Below are 20,007 nucleotides of genomic sequence, written 5' to 3' on the forward strand. Positions count from 1 at the left end.
TGCTAGTCAATCACACATGAAGCATTTTAACATCTTTTTAATTATATGTCTGTAGTTAATGCCAGAGTAAGATATACAGAACCATACTAATTAGGTAACTGAATGCTCATACTTGAATCATGTATACAATGAGAAGTACATTGCTCATAGTGTTATCTATCACTATAGTAAATTACACCAGTTTTCCGTACAGCTGTTAATGACTTGTGAAATGTGAAGTGGAAAATTCATATGGATATGAAAGTTTAGATGGATACTAACATGCTACAATAAAAAGTACAGACAGTGATTTAAAAGCACACCGTCACTCAGGTTTGCATAACATTTCATCTCTCATAATGTCCAATTCCTTCCTGATTTCAGTTGCAAGGGTCTTCTTATTTATCTTTTATTTTGACATTGTTGAATTGGCAACAGAGGGAATAAATCTAAAATAATTTGCCTGTAATCTCGAGGGAAGATTACAGGTTAAAAAAAAATTAAACTCTTAAGTTCTCATCAGAGGACTATTATTTGTATAGTGGCTTGTTAAATTTGGAGCATTATATCCACCACTGGAACTGAAGAGAGACTTGCATAATATGTTTATTGTGCTAAGAGAAAAAAATAAATGTTTTCAATGTGATATTGGTTATACTTAAATATTTTCATTTAATTGAATGAGGGCATATCTTTTTGCAAAGTTTAACATTTTAGTTTTCATACATGCATGTTATAAATGATACATAATAAGGGTGATGTTGGAATAGTGTGCTTAGAATTTTTGATTTTATTTTTGTAGGTGATCTGGATGATGAAGATGAAGTTCTTGCATGGCTTACTGATGAGGACACACTTGAAATACCTGGGCGCATTGAAGAAGTTAATACCCGTATGCTTGAGAAAATCCTCCAAGATAATCAGAATGTTGTTGTATTTTTCTGTAAGTATGCCTGACACTTATTATTATTATTATTTATTTATGTATTTTCATTTAGGAGAGAGTATTAATGTTCTGATGAAACTTTTGTGCATGTTGATTTCACTGAGATCAGTGTTTAAGTGTTGTAAATCGTTTTGAACAAATTTTGTCATTCTGGCCTTCTTGTTTAATGGTGCTCAGCTGAGTTGTTTCAATTTTATGCACAATATTTGTGCTGTGCTCTGTGTAATCGACACCTACTATGCCCTTGGTTGGACTGCAGACAGCAAGTGCGCATAACATCTAAACTTGCAGCAACTGAAGAATTGGGTTGCTTGTCAAAATGTAATGTGTGAAATAGAAACAACAACTTGGCAGAACACCCAGAAGAACATCATTAACCATGCGCACCAGCAGAACCTGAGATATCACAGACTTCTTTTAACATTGAACATTTGTGTGCACTTTTATGTACACTACTTGCAGGATGCAGCTGCTAGGCTGACAGAGTATGTGTGGCATTCACATGTGGGTCTTTTAGGATAGAGAAACTCCTCCACAGGCCCAATAAGATAGGTTCTGATTCCAGACAGGAAAGAACACTATCCCCACACGCCCTCTTGAGAGGTGTTGTCAGGATTGAAAAAGCAATGTAGGATTGTAATTAATATATGGTACTCATGTTCAGAAAGGAAAACAGTTTCAATTTATTTGGTCATTTGGAAAGGGGGGGGGGGGAGGTATGACATGGTGAGGCTTTCCAGGGTGATGAGAGAAGGTAGCTCCAGTAGCCCCAGACACATCTTGGAGAAACTAAGCAACAGCTTGTAACAGAAGAAAGGGTTGTTTTTTGCTGTGGCTCTGAGAGCCATCAGTCCCACAAGTCAGGTGATCTTGCTCCATGGTTTGATTGACAGGGTAGCTTTGCTGATGATTGGATTGCAAAGATTAGAATGTATTGTAAGAATAATGAGCAGATGTTTGCAGGGCAGTTTTTAAAGATAAAGGAAGGAAGTGAATGATTCACTTCTAATGTTATTAGAGGAGGTAATGGATCCATTGTGATTGTAGTAGAATAGGTGCTGAAATACCACTTCATCACACTGCAGTTGGATTTTTAAGACAATGTGGGAATGCAGTGTCTAATGTCTATAAGGTATCCAAGTAACCACTGGGATGGCACCAAATGGTTGCCAACCTGATACTAAGGCAGATCAAAATTATAGAACAGAATTTTGAAATATAACGGTTTCGACAGGATGGAAACATTGTAAGTAAAATTTGTTTTGAGTTTATTAGCACCACCGATTCTGTCCTGTAAATACCATTGTAACTTTTTACATGACTGAAGGAAAGTTTCAAACAAAAAATATATTAATATGTGGAAGCAACCAAATCGTCTACTTGATTAGATCTTTCTAAGCATCAACCAGAATGATGTGCAAAACTAAATAGGATGTACTGACAAAAGTATAAAATGACAGTTACAAGTCATGACACTTCTCATCACATTAATGCATCTTATAGATAAATAGTAACATTTAGAATAAATGTCTGAAGAGTGAGTCCATTAACACCAATTTCTATGATCACAACAGCAAAGTAATTAAGTTCATTTAAACTGATCAGAAAGATTGTAAAAATTACTCATGACAATAAAACATCAAATGAACAAATAAGTGCAACAAAAAAATGTTGTTTGAAACAGTCACAAGAGAAAGTAATTTGTAAGACAAATACAAAATAATAGTTTTAGTTAAAGAAACTGGTACCATACAAAATTACAGTTCATGACAATAGAAAAATAACTTTTGCAGTTCACCTCAGTAGAATCCACTGGAAGGAAGCCAAGGTACATGAGTAGCTGTATACATCCTGCTACATAATTTGCATGTGAAACAAGAATATATAGTCATGCTCAGTATCAGAATAGCAAGCAGGACAGAAGTCACAATGGAAACAGTTATGTAAAGTCAAATATTGTGATAGTGGAATGCTGTAATAGGGGCAGGAACTGAATTTAGTGATTTGCTGCTCCTGTGCCATTTATGAATCCAAGGATGTGAGCAAATCGGTGTTGCTAGCGTGTAAAAGAACTGATAAGACATGATGTGTACTGATAGAGAACTTAAGTTCGCGAATGGATAGGCCTAACAAGAATCCTTCAGTAGTGGCATAAAAAGTTTCTTTCAGTTGTGCAGAGAATTGAAATCCAGATCCCAGGATAAAGCAATGGGTGAATAGAAGTCCACTCAGTATGTATGTGGAGTGAAATTACAATTGGAACACAGAAGCAAAATGAGAATGGGGCATGGGACCCAGTACACGTAGCTGACTCTTTTGATGTAATAGTATACAGCCCATTAGAGGCTGCGAGGTGTATTGTTTAAGCCACAGTAGTGACTGTGAGCTCACTATTGTGTAAGATGTACACATGCATGTGTGTATTAAGTGATGGAGGTATCAATCTTAATGATGTGTTTCATTGAATGTTAGAATGTGAAAATGTGTCTTATTGAGTGTCCTATGTTAGTAAATCAGCATATTTGTGACTTAACACCTTTATCACTATTGATGGAAACCACACTAGATTGTGATTGGTACCTGACTACAAGTTCCTTTCTGATCTGGAATATATTGGCTAAATTAAAATTATTTATCTATTGCAACAGTCAAGACAGGAAGGAAGTGTGGTGGAATAAAGGTTGCATTAATTTGACTATCAGCCATGGATCAGTCAATTGTGTTGTGTATGAGACAGTCAGTGGTCGTCATTATGTTTCAAGAAGAAACAAAAGATGTTGCATTGTTCAAGTATAATTAAAGACACTGAATTGCATCACCAATGTCCACTTGGAGACCTGTCGCATAGTGCGGTGCTTGGTTGTTCTTGCTCAGCAGTGATTGAACAATAGGTAATTCGGTCCAGTGGAGTGTGGTATCATATTTCTTCAGACTTCTTCAAAACAATGTGGCAGCCTTCTCCTCAATATTGGCTTGTGATATGTGCCTTTTTAATGCAAGTTTCCAAATTCCATAAACTTTGAACATAACTTTGCCTTACCAGACAACGGTAAAAAGTATGTTGTGACAATATTTCAACATAGTGAAATAATGCAAACATATGTTAAAACTATTTAATAGTGGAGGCAGCCAATGTAAGAGGCATTCAAAACGAAATGAGCCAGGTGCATAATTACAGAGACCAATACCTGTATGTTAGAAGTATTGACCATAGCTGTTGAGATGCTTGTCCCACTGTGACACAAGGTGGTCAATGGCCGTCTCATAAAATTCCTGGGGCTGCAATGTGAACCAGTTCTGCATGTACAGCTGGACGTAATGGACGTCATTGTCCGAGTTTAATCGTTTGCCCCTCAGAGCCTTTTTAAGGGGACCAAAAATGCCGTAATCACAGGGAGAGAGGTCCGGACTGTAAGGAGGGTGGCCGAGAACCTCCCATTTGAATTTCTGCAGGAGTGCTGCGACTGTGTTGGCCGTATGAGGCTTATGGAGCCTCTGTGTGTGTCTGTATGTGTGTGTCTGTATGTGTGTGTCAGTCTTTTCGTTGTGCCTGTCTGCAACTCATCATCTCCACTATATGGTGAGTAGCAACTATCCTTTTCATAATATTGGTACACTACATTTATCAGCAACATACAGTCAGTATCACCTACAGTTGAACAATACATTTGTACACAGGTGACACACAGTCATTTCATTTTTACTGTATGTTTGCATATGTTTTAGGAAGTTATATCTTTATTTTGATTTGTTATGTTCAGTTTCTGTTTAAGTTACTTAGAGTTCAAATTTTTATGTTTCAAAGAATTTCTTTACATTGTAGAAGCATTGTTATAGCAGATCATATTGGAATCAGTATGTTGCTGTTGTGGACTTCAGTCCTGAGACTGGTTTGATGCAGCTCTCCATGCTACTCTATCCTGTGCAAGCTTCTTCATCTCCCAGTACCTATTGCAACGTACATCCTTCTGAATATGTTTAGTGTATTCATCTCTTGGACTCCCTCTACGAATTTTACCCTCCACACTGCCCTCCAATACTATATTGGTAATCCCTTGATGCCTCAGAACATGTCCTACCCAACTGGTCCCTTCTTCTTGTCAAGTTGTGCCACAAACCCTATTCAATACCTCCTCATTAGTTATGTGATCTACCCATCTAATCTTCAGCATTCTTCTGTAACACCACATTTCGAAAGCTTCTATTCGCTTCTTGTCCAAACTAGTTATCGTCCATGTTTCACTTCCATACATGGCTACGCTCCGTACAAATACTTTCAGAAACGACTTCCTGACATTTAAATCTATACTCGACGTTAACAAATTTCACTTCTTCAGAAACGCTTTCCTTGCCATTGCCAGTCTACATTTTATATCCTGTCTACTTCAACCATCATCAGTTATTTTGCTCCCCAAATAGCAAAACTCCTTTACTACTTTAAGTGTCTCATTTCCTAATCTAATTCCCTCAGCATCACCCGACTTAATTCGACTACATTCCATTATTCTTGTTTTGCTTTTGTTGATGTTCATCTTATATTCTCCTTTCAAGACACTATCCATTCCATTCTACTGCTCTTCTAAGTCCTTTGCTGTCTCTGGCAGGATTACAATGTCATTGGTGAACCTCAAAGTTTTTATTTCTTCTCCATGGATTTCAATATCTACTCCGAATTTTTCTTTTGTTTCTTTCACTGCTTGCTCAATATACAGATTGAATAACATCGGGGAGAGGCTACAACCCTGTCTCACTCCCTTCCCAACCACTGCTTCCCTTTCATGTCCCTCGACTCTTATAACTGCCATCTGGTTTCTGTACAAATTGTAAATAGCCTTTCGCTCCCTGTATTTTACCCCTGCCACCTTCAGAATTTGAAAGAGAGTATTCCAGTCAACATTTTCAAAAGCTTTCTCTAAGTCTACAAATGCTAGAAATGTAGGTTTGCGTTTCCTTAATATAGCTTCTAAGATAAGTCGTAGGGTCGTTATTGCCTCACGTGTTCCAACATTTCTACAGAATCCAAACTGATCTTCCCCGAGGTCGACTTCTACCAGTTTTTCCATTCGTCTGTAAAGAATTCATGTTAGTATTTTGCAGCTATGGCTTATTAAACTGATAGTTCGGTAATTTTCACATCTGTCAACACCTGCTTCCTTTGGGATTGGAATTATTATATTCTTCTTGAAGTCTGAGGGAATTTCGCCTGTCTCATACATTTTGCTCACCAGATGGTAGAGTTTTGTCATGACTGGCTCTCCCAAGGCCGTCAGTAATTCTAATGGAATGTTGTCTATTCCCAGGGCCTTGTTTCGACTCAGGTCTTTCAGTGCTCCATCAAACTCTTCACACAGTATCATATCTCCCATTTCATCTTCATCTACATTCTCTTCCACTTCCATAGTATTGTCCTCAAGTATATTGCCCTTGTATTGACCCTCTATATACTCCTTCCACCTTTCTGATTTCCCTTCTTTGCTTAGAACTGGGTTTCCATCTGAGCTCTTGGTATTCATACAAGTGGTTCTCTTTTTTCCAAAGGTCTCTTTAATTTTCCAGTAGGCAGTATCTATCTTACCCCTAGTGATATATGCCTCTACATCCTTGCCCGCATCTCGTGGTCGTGCGGTAGCGTTCTCGCTTCCCACGCCCGGGTTCCCGGGTTCGATTCCCGGCGGGGTCAGGGATTTTCTCTGCCTCGTGATGGCTGGGTGTTGTGTGCTGTCCTTAGGTTAGTTAGGTTTAAGTAGTTCTAAGTTCTAGGGGACTTATGACCACAGCAGTTGAGTCCCATAGTGCTCAGAGCCATTTGAACCATTTTTTTTCTACATCCTTACATTTGCCTCTAGCCATCCCTGCTTAGCCTTTTTGCACTTCCTGACGATCTCATTTTTGAGATGTTTGTATTCCTTTTTGCCTGCTTCATTTACTGCACTTTTATATTTTCTCCTTTCATCAATTAAATTCAATATTTCTTCTGTTACCCAAGGGTTTCTACTAGCCCTCGTCTTTTTACCTATTTTATCCTCTGCTGCCTTCACTATTTCATCCCTCAAAGCTACCCATTCTTCTTCTACTGTGTTTCTTTCCCCAATTCCTGTCAATTGTTCCCCTATGCTCTCCCTGAAACTCTGTACAACCTCTGGTTCCTTCAGTTTATCCAGGTCCGATCTCCTTAAATTCCCACCTTTTTGCAGTTTCTTCAGTTTTAATCTACAGTACATAACCAATAGATTGTGGTCAGAGTCCACATCTGCCCCTGGAAATGTCTTACAATTTAAAACCTGGTTCCTAAATCTCTGTCTTACCATTATATAATCTATCCGATACCTTTTAGTATCTCCAGGATTCTTCCAGGAATACAACCTTCTTTTATGATTCTTGAACCAAGTGTTAGCTATGATTAAGTTGTGCTCTGTGCAAAATTCTACCAGGCGGATTCCTCTTTCATTTCTTAGCCCCAATCCATATTCACCTACTACGTTTCCTTCTCTCCCTTTTCCCACTACCGAATTCCAGTCACCCATGTCTATTAAATTTTCGTTTCCCTTCACTATCTGAATAATTTCTTTTATTTCATCGCACATTTCTTCAATTTCTTCATCATCTGCAGAGCTAGTTGGCATATAAACTTGTACTACTGTAGTAGGCGTGGGCTTCATGTCTATCTTGGCCTCAATAATGCATTCACTATGCTGTTTGTAGTAGCTTACCCGCACTCCTATTTTTTTATTCATTATTAAACTGACTCCTGCATTACCCCTATTTGATTTTGTATTTATAACCCTGTATTCGCCTGACCAAAAGTCTTGTTCCTCCTGCCAGCGAACTTCACTAATTCCTACTATATCTAACTTTAACCTATCCATCTCCGTTTTTAAATTTTCTAACTTACCTACTCGATTAAGGGATCTGACATTCCATGCTCCGATCCGTAGAACACCAGTTTTCTTTCTCCTGATAACAACGTCCTCCTGAGTAGTCCCCACCCGGAGATCCGAATGGGGGGACTATTTTACCTCTGGAATATTTTACCCAAGAGGACGCCATCATCATTTAACCATACAGTAAAGCTGCATGCCCTCGGGAAAAATTACGGCTGTAGTTTCACCTTGCTTTCAGCCGTTCGCAGTACCAGCACAGCAAGGCCGTTTTGGTTAGTGTTACAAGTCCATATCAGTCAATCATCCACACTGTTGCCCCTACAACTACTGAAAAGGCTGCTGCCCCTCTTCAGGAACCACGTTTGTCTGGCCTCTCAACAGATACCCCTCCGTTGTGGTTGCACGTACGGTACGGCTATCTGTATCGCTGAGGCATGCAAGCCGCAAGCCTCCCCACCAATGGCAAGGTCCATGGTTCTTGGGGGGGGGGGGATCAGTATATCTTTTTTTTTACTTCATACCTTATGGTAATTTATTACACAGTCTTTTCCCTTTCTCCATAGGTCCATTTTTTCTCACTTTTGTACATATCTGCTGAATATATAGATCCTATTTGTCATTCTATTATAGGAATGTACGTTTTCATCTACAAAAGCAGTTGGCTTCATCCTGAATAAAGCCATCTAAATTGATTGATATATTTTTTTTTTATAATGTCGTGCCCTGCTGAGGCATAACGTGTATTTAAACTGACAGTGGATTTTGTATTACAAGTTCAAAATTTTGATCTGAAGATGCTAGTAACTGAAACAACATTATAAACAAAGAAATATATCAAGCAATCTAAACAACTTTATTCACAAAATATCCACAACTATCACAGAATCAAACAGGAAATTTATCCCTGTATTAATAAATTGGCTTTTCTATCTAATCTTGTTGTAATGAATAATATTACTTCCGGAATATACAAAAAAGACAATTAAAGAATTTTTGGCTTTATAACTCCAGATTTGCAATAGATTTGTGACAAAGCAGATTCTGTTTCCTATAATCCGCTTTTGTGCTATATAACAGCTTTTGCTGTCAGGTGGATTTACCCAGAAAATAATACCTATCACAGTGAAATGTCTGCTTGGGCAGACGTTTGATTTATTTCATAATACGAATGTTGTTCTTTTCTGCTTTATACCACAAAGAAATAAAACTTATTTAAATTTTTTAACATTCAATGACTATTATAAATATTGTGCAATCACTGTTTTTCTTTATTGTACATTTACAGTGTACAAAATGATTCCACCATTTTAAAGTGTATGTTTCTTTTGTAGATCAGGAAGGAGACAAGAAAAGTCAAAAAATCATAAGTGAATTGGAAAACATTGATGATGAATGTGAAGAAAAGGACATTTCATTCGTAAAAACGTCTGATGAAGGCATACAGAAAGAATACGATCTTCCAACTCTTCCATGTCTTGCTTTTTACCGCAACAGATTCAGACAGATTTATACAGGTATTCCATTGCTATATACTTTTATACTCAAATAATTATCTACATGTTCAGTAATGTTGCAAAAGAGATAAACAATCAGTGGACCTGGAGGAAGCTGTATTTTAAATTTAGTTTTCACTTCTAATACAGTAAGTGCATTTACTGCATTGCAACACTGAAGTAAAAATTGAAAGAGTTGAGCTCATAGGGTTGATTTACACTTCAGTTAAGTGTCTTATTGAACATTAATCACCATTGTCAACTTGTATGTGATACTGAAAAAATCAGCTTCCTCTTTCCTTTCACTTATTGCAGAAATTGCATTGAGTATATATCAAAACTCTGTTTGGAAGATCAGTATGCTGTTATATTATCTAATTGAGTTGGTGACTAAATTAAAACACTTTGATGGATGTGTGGCTCAAATTGAAAAAAAGATAGCCATTTGCTACATAGAGAAATCACTGAGTAGCCGTAGTCATGTAAACAAAATGGATATTGAGCACTGTAGCTTACTTTTTAGAAAAAATGTGGAAATCTATAACCTGCTCATCCATATAGCTGCACATTAATCTGAAAATGTAAATATATATGCATGAATAACTGTAATGTTAGATTTGTAAAATCGGCAATGTTCTTAATGAAATGAAGATAGTGAAAGTATATGTAAAGATTTTTAAATTGTTCCTTATTTGTTAAAATACTAGCTTCATTGTTTGTTGATGGGTTTAGTGCAACCAAGTAAAATTTGAACGCAAGACATTTTACTGCTTTACTATATTTCAGTAACTGTACTCTTCAAGGTATCATTTTTACTGGTTTTATAATTACTTGTTTATTATCTGAATATAATAGAGGGAAACATTCCACGTGGGAAAAATATATCTAAAAACAAAGATGATGTAACTTACCAAACGAAAGCAGTGGTATGTCGATAGACACACAAACAAACACAAACACACACACAAAATTCAAGCTTTTGCAACCCATGGTTGCTTCATCAGGAAAGAGGGAAGGAGAGGGAAAGAAGAAGGGATGTGGGTTTTAAGGGAGAGGGTAAGGAGTCATTCCAATCCTGGGAGCGGGAAGACTTACCTTATGGGGAAAAAATGACAGGTATACACTCGCACACACACATATATCCATCTGCACATATACAGACACAAGCAGACATATGTAAAGGCAAAGAGTTTGGGCAGAGATGTCAGTCGAGGCAGAAGTACAGAGGCAAAGATGTTGTTGAATGACAGGTGACGTATGAGTGGTGGCAACTTGAAATTAGCGCGGGTTGAGGCCTGGTGGGTAACGGGAAGAGAGGGTATATTGAAGGGCAAGTTCCCATCTCCGGAGTTCAGATAGGTTGGTGTTAGTGGGAGTATCCAGATAACCCGGATGGCGTAACACTGTGCCAAGATGAGCTGGCCGTGCACCAAGGCATGTTTAGCCACAGGGTGATCCTCATTACCAACAAACGCTGTCTGCCTGTGTCCATTCATGTGAATGGACAGTTTGTTGCTGGTCATTCCCACATAGAAAGCTTCACAGTGTAGGCAGGTCAGTTGGTAAATCACATGGGTGCTTTCACACATGGTTCTGCCTTTGATCGTGTACACCTTCCGGGTTACAGGACTGGAGTAGGTGGTGGTGGGAGGGTGCCCTGTAACCCGGAAAGTGTACACAATCAAAGGCAGAGCCACCTGTGAAAGCATCCACGTGATTTACAAACTGAACTGCCTACACTGTGAAGCTTTCTATGTGGGAATGACCAGCAACAAACTGTCCATTCACATGAATGGACACAGGCAGACAGTGTTTGTTAGTAATGAGGATCACCCTGTAGCTAAACATGCCTTGGTGCACGGCCAGCTCATCTTGGCACAGTGTTACGCTGTCCGGGTTATCTGGATACTTCCCACTAACACCATCCTATCAGAACTCCGGAGATGGGAACTTGCCCTTCAATATACCCTCTCTTCCCGGTACCCACCAGGCCTCAACCTGCACTAATTTCAAGTTGTCGCCGCTCATACATCACCTGTCATTCAACAACATCTTTGCCTCTGTACTTCTGCCTCGACTGACATCTCTGCCCAAACTCTTTGCCTTTACATATGTCTGCCTGTGTCTGTATATGTGCGGATGTATATGTGTGTGTGTGCGAGTGTATACTTGTCCTTTTTTCCCTCTAAGGTAAATCTTTCGGCTCCCGGGATTGGAATGACTCCTTACCCTCTCCCTTAAAACCCACATCCCTTCTTCTTTCCCTCTCCTTCCCTCTTTCCTGATGAAGCAACCGTTGGTTGCGAAAGCTTGAATTTTGTGTGTGTGTTTGTGTTTGTTTGTGTGTCTATCGACATACCAACGCTCTTGTTTATTATCTGATTTTCATACTTTTTAGATAATGATAATAGATGTTGAACATTGAACTTTGTTCTTCTTTTGACATGTGTTAGGTGATCTAATGCATGAGGAAGCCATATTGGATTGGGTGCTGGAACTTCATGAGTCAACACCGGATGTTATAGAAAGTGTTGACAGGAAGACCTTACAGATGTTAATAAATGATGTTGAACATCTTGCTGTTTTCTTCTGTAAGTACAGTAGTCACTCCTCTGAATATATGTCACATTTGGAAAGCATGTGTTAATATATATACAGTCTAACTGTGTTGAATAATTCACTGACAGAGGCATGTAAACTGCAAAATTTTATCTTCGACACCATACTGAAACTTGTGAATGTGCATTATCATATTTTATCACATTTACTGAAGCACTAACATGGCCATTTGGTGCATGATGGGTTATAAAATTACAAAAATAAATGAAACTGTATGACTGGGGAAGAATGGAATAATTATTTGTTTTCTTTACTCAAACTATCATAGAGCTCTTTATTTTTTGCATTTTCCTAAGTGTGTACGTTCAGTGCTAGTTAACTTTTTGTGGAAAAGTCAATCATATACACTGACAAAAGCTCGTTTATTTCTGCTCCTTTTTGATTGGAGTAAGAAACACTGTAAAAAGAGGAAATATCAGACGATAATATAATGCGCTCATGTTCCAGGGACAGTCAGTATTTCACAGTGAAGCGGTTTAGATGTACTGTTTATGTTCTGGCTGCATATTCTCACAGTCGAGGTTGTGTTTACTGCAGCCGGCTTCATGTGTGTAACTTCGTATAGATGAACACTATGGCACACTCATTCATAAAGACCACACTCAAGTTCATGTTTTTTGATGAGTATGCGAGACCTAAGGTTCATGAAATCGAACACTTTTGTCAGACTTGTGAATTAACTACAATGACCTTATTGACATCCATTTATAAATTGCAAGTAGCATTGTCAGGCTGGTTATTGATGCAGCATGTGACAAGATACTGAAAGATGTCAAATGAGGTTTAAAATTTCAACACTCAGATGACAATCTAGGAGATGTGTTAGTAGATCATTTAGTTATCCATACCATATGGACCTTTGAACTGCCGTTTGAGGTACCAGAAATGATGGTAACAGATGCATTACAAGAATATGGCACTGTGATCAGCCACACTGTCCAAAAATGGGCAAGGTTCACAACCTAACAGTGTCTGACCGGCACCAGTTGTGTGGAAAAATCATTTAACTTCATATTTGTTCATCCAGGGCTGCAGAGCCATAATGATATAAAACAGACAGTCAAGGACCTGTTCCAGATGCAGTAGTGAAAGTTATGTTCAGTTGGAATGCCTCCAGAGGAGATTAATGCAACTGCCTAGGGGTAACCAACTGTGTACAGATGCAACCAAGTTTCTTCCGCTGACATACATGATGGCACTTTGGAACATGCTGACACCAACATGGAAGCCTTCTTCTGTCGATGCGCCAACTCAGGATCTGGCAGCAATACCACTGAAAACAATTATGATCGATCATGACTACACCTGAGCAGCTACGGAGGAAGACTAGAGCAGGAGGTGGATGTAGAAATGCATGATGTGGAGGATGCACACCAGGATGAACCAGTTATTAAGGATGTTTGCATTCACACACGCAGGCAGCATTCATCAAAATGTCGTAGAAAGTGTCAACTCAATCAAGATGATGTCCATTTCCTGCCATCTTGCATCAGTGATGATTGTAACACCTTGGAGCATTCATTACAAGAACTACAACACCATGATGATGCCGACTGTGCACTTTCCGATGCTGAGAGGATGTCATTTGCAATTCAGCTGCCACCCGACAATAAGGATCAACAAGAGGTTGTGGCTCCTGACACCCTTTATTTGGATGACCAGAAGACAACACTGAGGCACAATACACAGAGTGTCGGGGATGTCATGGTGGCGCCCATTCATTCAAGTGGCTGATAATGTTGGACGACTATAGGAAGCTAATTCTATCTTGGAAATAGTGGGGGTCCATGCTGCGGATTCACCCCTTAATGCACTGCGAGCTAATATGATGGACACCAGACTGCAGGCCTATGAAATTGAGATTGTCAATATCTACAACATTGATTTGAAGGTGAAGTTGCAACTCGTTCGTGATATGTTATATGCATCAGACATTGATGTCCTGTTGGTGCAATAAGTACAGCTTAGTGCTTTCCCTGAGGTACCTGGCTATTTCACACGTAATTTACCTTACTTGGCCAATAACAGTGGCATGGAAGTCTTGATAAGGGAAGGGATACTGGCAAAGGAACCCTGTTTTCCACGATCTTCATGGAATCTGACAGTTACGATTCACGGGACCCACATTATCAACATCTACGCTCACTCTGACAAAGACCAGTGAAAGGAAGGGGTACAGTTTTATTCTGCAGGTATTGCTTGTCTTTTTGCCAGCAGGTATGACCTCTTTCTACTAGGCATTGACTTCAAATGGATCCTGGCTCTGAAGGACCAAACTCCCATGCAGAGGAATAAAAGTGATATGCCGGTACATGTACCTGTGTGTCACTTAAGATTGGATCCACAGAAATAGGGACCATGTTTATGTCCCTGGTGGACTACAGGAAGTGACAATTTTGCTGAAATATGGCCCACAGCTTTTACTGATCGTCTGGCATACTTGTGCACCATCAACCTATCACGACAGATTGTATCATGCAATTGAGGACCTTGCAAGTTAAATGTTTCACTATTGTCAGATCAAGGCTGTCATGAGTGAATTGAGAATGTGTATGCCTCTTGTGAGCTGCGACTCCCACCATACATAATGGTGACACAATGGTGGGTGAGATGTGCGAAGCCAGTTTTTATGTCATGCCCTTATTATGTGTGCCTGGGACCAATGGCAGTGATACCTTGACTGTATGGAATATTGTTACATGGTACTTTGTGAGCTGTCATTGCAAGCCCCCATCTCCTCTGCATCAGGCTGAAGTCAACTGTGTTAAAATTCACATTACCACGGTCACATGACACAGGATAGAGGACCTGTCTCTAATGTCCAGGTGCTTAGATGGTATTCCTGGGGAACCTCAATCAATGTGTCATATGTAAGCAGAAAACAACAATACCACCAAATGTTAATCAACACACTCCATACCACGGATAGTTGGCCTCTGAAGTCTTAAGGAGACATAGCGTCAGCATTTTTGGACAGATTTCATCAGCTATTCACTGGTATCCAGACAGATCTCATGGTGGGGGAGATGATCTTGTGACCACTACGGATGAGACTAAACCAGATGGATGAGGAAGTAATCTTGGAAGTGAATATGGAAGATGAAATACTGGAAGCACTTAAAAAAGGGCATCAATCAAATCTCCAGGACTGGATGGCTTGCCCCTAGAATGATGCCCCAATGGCTAAAGATGTACACTGAAGCGCCAAACTGGTATAGGCATGCATATTCAAATACAGAGATATGTAAACAGGCGGAGTACAGAGCTATGCTTGGAAATGCCTATATAAGCCAAGTGTCAGATTGGTTACTGCTGCTGCAATGGCAGGCTATCAATATTTAACTGACTTTGAACTTGGTGCTACAGTCGGTACACATGCGAAGGGCCACAGCATCTCCAAGGCAGCGATGAAGTGGTGAATTTCCCATACGACCATTCCACAAGTTTACCGTGAATGTCAGGAATCCAGTAACACATCAAATCTCCGACATCACTGTGGCCAGAAGAAGATCCTGCAAGAATGGGGCCAACAATGAATGAAGAGAATCGTTCAACATGACAGAAATGCAGTCCTTCCGCAAATTGCTGCAGATTTCAATGCTGGGCCATCAACAAGTGTCATCATGCGAACCATTCAATGAAACATCATCAGTATGAGCTTTCGGAGCCAAAGGCCCACTCATGTACCATTGATGACTGCAAAACACAAAGCTTTACGCCTCTCCTGGGCCCGTCAACACCAACATTGAATTGTTGATGACTGGAAACATGTTGCCTGATGGGAAGAGTCTCATTTCAAATTGTATCAAGTGGATGGATATGTACAGGTATGAAGACAACCTCATGAATCCATGGACCCTGTGTGTCAGCAGGGGACTGTTCAAGCTGGTGGAGGCTCTGTAATGGCATTGGGCGTGTGTAGTTGGAGTGATATGGGACCCCTGATGCACATCTAGGTGACATGTACATAAGCATTCTGTCTGCTCACCTGCATCCATGTCCATTGTGCATTCCGACAGACTTGGGCAATTCCAGCAGGACAATGTGACAATCTACATGTCCAGAATTTTTACAAAGTGGCTCCAGGCATACTCTTCTGAGTTTAAACACTTTTGCTGGCCACCGAACTCCCCAGATGTGAACATGCCTTGCAATGTGCTATTCAGAAAAGATCTCCACCCCCTTGTAATCTTACAGATTTGTGGACAGCCCTACAGGATTCATGGTGTCGGTTCCCTCCAGCACTACTTCAGACATCAGTCGAGTCTATGCCACATCATGTTGTGGCACTTCCGCATGTTCATGGGGGCCCTCACAATATTAGGCAATTGTGCCAGTTTCTTTGACTCTTCAGTGCATAATGAGCTCATGCAGCCTGACACATACATGCTGTGGGCCTTCATTGAAGGATACCTTCTCCTGATACTGAAAAAGGCTGGAGGTCACAGTGCATATCAATACCGACTGCTTGCCACGCTTAATGGTGATTATAAAATCTTTGCCTGGCTGATGGCGACATGGCTCAAGACAGTATTGCCATACAATATTGCCTCAGATCAAACGTGTCTTGGACTACATAGCAACATACAGTCAGCATTCAGTGACCTTAGAGATGTGATCACACTGGCCACTATCTGTTGACTTGAGCAGCTCTGGTCTCTCTCAGTTTTGATCAAGCTTTGACTGGATTAATCATGACTTCCTAACATCGATCATGCTCCACATTGTGCTTCCACCCGTTTTCATTAAGTTTGTCATGTGGCTGCTAAGGGGTGTCATCACCAGAGTGGCAGTGAACGGCCAAGATGTATGTTCTATTCCAATTATGAGTTCTTTAAGACAAGGCTGCCCAACATCAATGGTCCTCATCACAGTTGCACTTGAGCCGTCCATGAATGGACTGCTGCAGACACTCACTGCACTGGCATGGTGTTGAGGAGCGACACCTTCATCTCTTGGACAAATGCAAATGACTTGCTGTTCCTCATTCGATCACCAGGTCTCTCAATTGGATTGCACAGTATAGAGTTGTGGCGGGCACTGTTCTGAATGTAGCAAAATTGGGGATAGTACCCATTGAACAGGGAAGGATGGAGATCTCGGCTCATTATGAGTGGTGGAAGTGTTGAGACGCCTGGGAAGTCCATTCACCTGTGATCTACGGAAGATGACAACGATGAGTTATAGGCACCCACTCCAGATGATTCACATTTGAGTGCTAGGTAATTCCTTATGAGTCCTGAACACGATACAGTGTGTGCAATGTAACAATGTATGTCTTGCCTTGTGGTTGCCAAATATTGCACAGATATTTCCACTGCCGACGGGAATTGGATTGCTTGCTGATGGCCTTTTGATATTTTATCAGCCATGGGATGGTCCTCATGATTTATTATGCCACTCTAACCCTCAACGTGTGGGATGGTACCCTTGGCTTTAGAAATGTCCACCTCGAATCTTTGTCCAGTTCATGCGGCCAGTGCTCAAAATATGACTCCGACCAACACATACAATAACATCATCATTGACTGACAAACTAATGGCATGCTCTTATGTGCCACGTGTTCCAGTTGGCAACATCTCACCAATAACTGCTCACACTGCAACATTTCTTGTAGACTACATTTATGTCCACCATGAGCTGCCATTGTCCAGGGAACCAATAGTGTGAGATATTTGTTGTCTCTTAATGTGATATCATGACAGTTACGTGATGGAACTGTGATACCTGATGGGAGCGTGGCTCACTCTCTGGCATTCTGTGCAACTCCTGTACTTGAACTCAGTGGCAGCTTGTGGACGAGCTGCAGTTTTGGATGTACTTACACGAAAAACATGAGAAGGTACCACTCCAAATGAAAAACAGGACACATTATGCCAATTTCTTAAGAAGAGTATTCATGGATCTTCCCAGCAGTTGAGGTGTGCCAGTTAGAAGTTTTACTGTGCAATTAGTTTTGGTTGGATAAACGAATGAACCCTTACAGACTGCGGATTCTGAGAAGCCAAATGGCCCTCCTCCGTTGGAGAGGTGGAGATTCAGATGTTCTTTTATTTTGTGTAATGTTGCAAGTCAGTTATTTTCATTTATTGCAGGAGTACATACCTGATTATTTTGTTACAATTTTCTGGCTTTTATGGCATTTTGGCTCCTTGTGGAATGTGTGGAATAAACTTCAAACATGTTCTCTTTTCTGTTTGTAAAATATTTAAAAAAAAAGAACCATGTATTTAAAAAGGAGAGGGAGAAAGGGATAGCATCTTTGACAAAAAATGCCCTGGGTCCCAGATTCAAACCTTGCCACTGCTTAAATTTTGAATAAAGATCATCAGCAATGGCAGCCAAAGACTACAGGCATAAGAAATCACTCTCGTTCTGCCAAAGGCCTTGTCAAAGAGGGTGGATGAGCAGACAGAGGTTCAGGGCACTCTGTTGCCCTTTGTGTGGGGAAACTATCCCTAAAAGGCAGAAGTATCAGCTACGACCAGTGGTATGAGGATGCAGAAGGCAATGGAAACCACTGCATTAAAGATATATAATGTGTATCCACAAGACATGTGACCTGTAATTGAGAAAGTGTCATGATAATCTCTTCATTGACAAGAGATTCTGGACTAAACCCCCATTTGGATCTCCAGGAGGGGACTGCAAAGGGGGAGGGGACAAAGAGAAAAAAATTGAATGACCACCAAAGGGTAACGTTCTACGAAATGGGGCATGGAATACCAGAAGTTTGAATGTGGTAGGAAATCTAAAAAGGGAAGCACTGAGTCTGAATGTAGATACAGTTAGGATCAGTAAGTGAAATGGAAAGAAGATGAGGATTTATGGTCAGACGAGTATAGGGAAATATTAATAACAGCAGAAAGTGGTAACGGGAGTAGGATTCATTATGAATAAGAAGGCTAGGCAGAGAGTGAGTTACTGTGAACAGTTCGGTGCTAGGGTTATTGTGATCAAAATTGGCAACAAACCAACATAGACAACAAAAGTTTGGGTGTACATGCACACTTCACAAGCTGAAGATGAAGAGATAGAAGAAGTATATGATGATACTGAACCGCTAATTCAGTATGTAAAAGAAGATGAAAATCTAATAGTCCTGTGTGACTGCAATGCCTTGTGTGGGAAGGAGTAGAAGAAAGTGTTATGGGAGAATATGGGCTTGGCTGCAGGTATGAGAGAGGAGAAAGATTTATTGAGTTCTGCAATAAATTCCACCTAGGAATAGTGAATACTCTGTTCAAGGATCACAAGAGGAGGAGGTATACTTGGAAAAGGCCAGTGGATACAGCTAGATTCCAGTTAGATTACATCATTGTCGGGCAGAGATTATGAAATCATATATTGGTCTGTAAGGCATACTCAGGAGAAGATATAGACTCAGATCACAATTTAGTAATGATGAAGAATGAAGAATAGGCTGAAGTTTCAGAGACTAGTCAGGAAGAAACAATGCACAAACAAGTGGGATATGGAAATATTAAGGAATGAAGAGATACACTTGAAGTTCTCTGAGGCTATAGATACTGCAATAATGAATCTCTCAGTAGATATTTCAGTTGAAAAGGAGTGAACGTCTCTGAAAAGGACAGTCACAGAAATTAGAAAGAAAAACATAGGTACAAGGAAGGTAACTTTGAAGAAACCATAGGTAGCAGAAGAAATATTTCAGTTGATTGATGAAAGAAGGAAGAACAAATGCATTCAGGGAAACACAGGAATACAGAAACACAAGTCATGTAGGACTGAAAAAAATAGGAAGTGCAGAGAAGCTAAGGTGAAAAAGCTGATTGAAAAATGTGAAGAAATCGAAAAAGAAATGGTTGTTGGAAGGACTGACTCAGCGTACAGAGAAGTCAAAACAACCTTTTGGTGAAGTTAAAAGCAATGGCTGTAAAATTAACAGTGCAGTGGGAACTCCACTGCTAAATGCAGAGGAGAGAGTGGATAGCTGGAAAGAGTACATTATAGGTCTCTGTGAGGGGGAGGACATGTCTGATAATGTGATGGAATAAGAAACTGAAGTCAGCAGAGAAGAGAAAGGGCATCCAGTATTAGAATCGGATTTTAAAAGAACATTGTGTG

General features: G+C 40.0%; 1 protein-coding gene across 3 annotated transcripts in view; it reads left to right on the forward strand.

Moving 5' to 3' along the window:
- LOC126188248 (uncharacterized) overlaps positions 1-20,007 on the forward strand; it is a 455,739-nt gene that overhangs the window by 213,822 nt on the left and 221,910 nt on the right. For all 3 annotated transcript variants that reach the window (XM_049929807.1, XM_049929809.1, XM_049929808.1), the window contains 3 exons: positions 782-922; positions 9,138-9,320; positions 11,753-11,890. In XM_049929807.1, the coding sequence (XP_049785764.1) occupies positions 782-922; positions 9,138-9,320; positions 11,753-11,890 (462 nt within the window). The remainder of the gene's footprint in view (positions 1-781; positions 923-9,137; positions 9,321-11,752; positions 11,891-20,007) is intronic.

Source organism: Schistocerca cancellata, chromosome 5, assembly GCF_023864275.1.
Source record: "Schistocerca cancellata isolate TAMUIC-IGC-003103 chromosome 5, iqSchCanc2.1, whole genome shotgun sequence".
Classification (NCBI taxonomy): domain Eukaryota; kingdom Metazoa; phylum Arthropoda; class Insecta; order Orthoptera; family Acrididae; genus Schistocerca; species Schistocerca cancellata.